Source organism: Sinocyclocheilus rhinocerous, unplaced genomic scaffold, assembly GCF_001515625.1.
Source record: "Sinocyclocheilus rhinocerous isolate Xijiao unplaced genomic scaffold, SAMN03320098_v1.1 scaffold3174, whole genome shotgun sequence".
In the NCBI taxonomy this organism is placed as follows: Eukaryota; Metazoa; Chordata; class Actinopteri; order Cypriniformes; family Cyprinidae; genus Sinocyclocheilus; species Sinocyclocheilus rhinocerous.
The window spans coordinates 1-3,506 of NW_015666612.1; the positions used below are offsets into that span (position 1 = coordinate 1).

General features: G+C 38.0%; 1 protein-coding gene across 1 annotated transcript in view; it reads left to right on the forward strand.

The window, feature by feature from the left end:
- Nucleotides 1-3,254: 3,254 nt before the first annotated feature.
- Nucleotides 3,255-3,506, forward strand: part of LOC107733021 (protein argonaute-1) — a 26,893-nt gene continuing 26,641 nt past the window's right edge. Inside the window, exon 1 of the mRNA XM_016544529.1 lies at nucleotides 3,255-3,440. Within this exon, the coding sequence (XP_016400015.1) occupies nucleotides 3,316-3,440 (125 nt within the window). The 5' untranslated portion in view covers nucleotides 3,255-3,315. The remainder of the gene's footprint in view (nucleotides 3,441-3,506) is intronic.

Sequence of the window (3,506 nt, forward strand, 5' to 3'; positions counted from 1 at the left end):
TTTTAAACGTATCATTTCTTGCAGTCAGTGATTCACTGTTGTCTGAGCAAACCTCATCTCAAGTCTTCTGTGACTGTTTGTGTGTTTGTTTTGAGGGTGAGGGTCTGTCACACAGCCGTTGACATCTGTCTAAATTGACTAGCAAAGTGACAAATACATTTCCGGGAAAACAAAGTAGAGTTTGATTGGACACATGACCTTTGACATCAACAACAACACATACGGAACAGATTTTCTCTTCCATTTTAAATGCTGATAAGTCTATTTATTTGGCTGTCCTAACTCTATATGGTTAGCTAGCTACATGTTTATTATTTACACTGAGCTTTGTTTATCACTCAGCATCACTGAAGGAATCAACTACTTTACAGTGAAGAGAGTTTGTGTTGAGTTTTGCTGTTATCAAGCTTGAATAAACACAAAGCAACTTGTGTTGTTGAGTCTGCTAAAATCTGATATTGCTGAGATCAGATCAGACTCTTCATATTAGTGGGTGACTGGTGTGTGTTCTCACCAAGGCTGCATTTATTTGATTAAAAACACAGCAAAAACAGTAATATTGTGAAATATTATTACAATTTCAAATTACTGTTTTCTGTGTGAATCAATGTTAAACTGTAATTTATTTCTGTGATCAAAGCTGTATTTTCAGCATCATTACTCCAGTCTTCAGTGTCACATGATCTTCAGAAATCATTCTAATATTCTGATTTGCTGCTCAAGGAACATTTCTGATTATTATCAATGTTGAAAACAGTGAGTGCTGCTTCTTATTTTTGTGGAAACATCTTTTTTTTTTTGTGGATGCATCTTATTTTTCACAATTTTTGGTGAATAGAAAGTTCAGAAGAACAGCTTTTATTTCAAATAGAAATAATTTTTTTCTAACATTATACATGCCTTTACAGTCACTTTTGAACAATTTAATGCATCCTTACTGAATTGAAGTATTAATTTCTTTAAAAAGTCTCACTGACCCAAACATTTAAACGGTAGTATATATTTCTGTAAATCAGTGGTCGGACTAATTTATGTTTTTTACTTGTGAGATTGACAAAGACACATGCAGTGATGGGAAAATACAGAGCAGGACGCGTCCCAAACAATGCAAGACGATGCAGAACTAACTTCAAACATGAGTTTGTAAAAAGGAGTTTATGGTCGCCAAGCAACATTGCAACTTACTACATTACTATAGTATTAATCTGAAGTTCATTAATGTCATCCAGTCAGAATTTAGGGTCTGTTTTAAAATATGAGTTTTGAGGTTTCACACTGATGTCATCATGTGTTTGTTTTAAAGGGGTGGTTCACTGTTTTTTTTCTAGGCTTGATTGTGTTTATGGGGTGCAGTCTAACATGTGTTAATGCTTCGTTTTTTAAAAAACACATTGTTTTTCACATAATTTACCTTTGTTCCACACCGCTCTGTCCCTTCTCTGAGAAACACCCTGATCATTTCCTTCTTGTATGAAGCCCCTCCCTCAGAAATAGGCGATGGGCTCTGATTGGTTAGCTAGCCCAGTGTGTTGTGATTGGCTAAACCGCCTCTAGTGCGCGTCTAAACGTCCTGCCGCTCACCTCGGCGGCATGTGCTTCAGTTGTATTGTAAACAAGGTGTCGTTAATATGGCTTATCAGTTTGAGCCCGATTGAGACACAGAGGATATTATTGAAGAGGATCGTGCAGAACCTGTGCAAGCATGGCTTTTAATGGTAAGCCTATGTTTTTTGTTTGTTGTTGTCTTATATTTTTTAGATACGCTGTTATTTGTAAATGCTACTGCTTATGTTAGCTTTTAATATACAGTTTTATCCTGATTAAAGCTTTAATACAGTACGGCAACTGCACACGCGTCCATGTTTAACGCTTCTCATAGCTATGTGAAAATTGTCACATTGCTGGAGCTGAGCTGTATGAGAGAGAGAGAGAGAGGAGCAGGGGAACGTGAGGAACAATATTAAGAATTGCTGCTTTAGAACATTGATTTTGAAACTTGTGAATCCATTAGAATCGTTAGAAGACAGAATCGCGATTCATATATGAATAGATTTTTACGTGCACCCCTAGTTTTCTCTTCCTCTTCTCGAAAGCAGCACAACATGGCCTCGCCCCCTTTGCTGCATGTTCCCGGGGGCGGGGTTTATCAGGGTTTGTGATGTCACAAACCCAGGAAGTAACTTGTTGTAGTCCCTACCAGCCGTTTTTGTAGGCATTAAACTGCCAGAATTTTAAAAGACGATATCTCCGTTTGCATTGAACTTTCAGCTTCATACCTTTGCAGATATTGTTTATGCTCAAACAGCAACATTACACACTAACTAACGTTAAAAAAGTGAAATCGCAATGAACCACCCCTTTAAATGATCTAATCTTTTGGTTCAAATCCATCAAGTTACAAATCACATGATTATTAAAATAAAAACTTTTTATTTAACTTCCAGCAGATTTTCCACTATATTATTCCACACATTATTTGATGGAGAAACAGTGGCCAAACAGTGCTGACTTTAACAATCTTTGAAAATAAACTGCATTAATATATATATATATATATATTTCAGTTTGTTGTAAAATAATAGATTGACATAATGAGACAAAAACAGTGGACAAAATGTAAATGCTGGCTTTTACAGTCATTTTTATGAAAATAAACTGCATTTAAATAAATCCTAAAAAAAAAAAAAAGGTTTATGAAGAGTTCAGATGCAAAAGCCTCTAAGTGCCATCTGAAATTCACACGCACGCACGCGCACACACACACACACACACACACACACACACATATATATATATATATATCTATATTATGATAGTATAGTATTAATCTAATGTGAACTGTTGTCATACCATCAGAATTTGGATTCTGTTTGGAGTCTCAGAGTATGAAAAGTGTTGAAAATAAACTGTGCTGCTTGCTCTGATATTGAATGAATCATGATTGTCCGAATGGCTGTCGATTCCATGCAGCACTACTTGTGAGTCCACTCTTAAGTATACTTTTAACCCCATCCTCCCTACTTTCATTTTTCAGTTTTTGCCTTCCCACCCCCTTCCCATTTTAGTCACCATCCGCTTTGTTCCTTTCCCCTGCTTTTGTGCCGTTTCCATACACACTCCTGTCACCATTTTTCTAGTCCCATAATCCCCCAAACTCCCCCTGAACTCCTCCTTTCAGCGTGTCTCGCTCTTATAACCTCCTATCAGCTTAATGAACCCTCTCTCTCTCTCTCTCTCTCTCTCTCGTCCGCAGTGCCCATCGGGCCGTACCCCCCACCCCTGCAGCAGGTGTTCCAGGCGCCCCGCAGGCCGGGCATGGGCACCGTCGGCAAACCCATCAAGCTGCTCGCCAACTACTTTGAGGTGGAAATCCCAAAAATGGATGTGTACCACTATGAAGTGGACATCAAACCTGATAAGTGTCCTCGACGGGTCAACAGGTAAACGTCCCTTCATCTCAAACGTCCACAGTCGCTCCTAGGGATATATATATATATATATATATA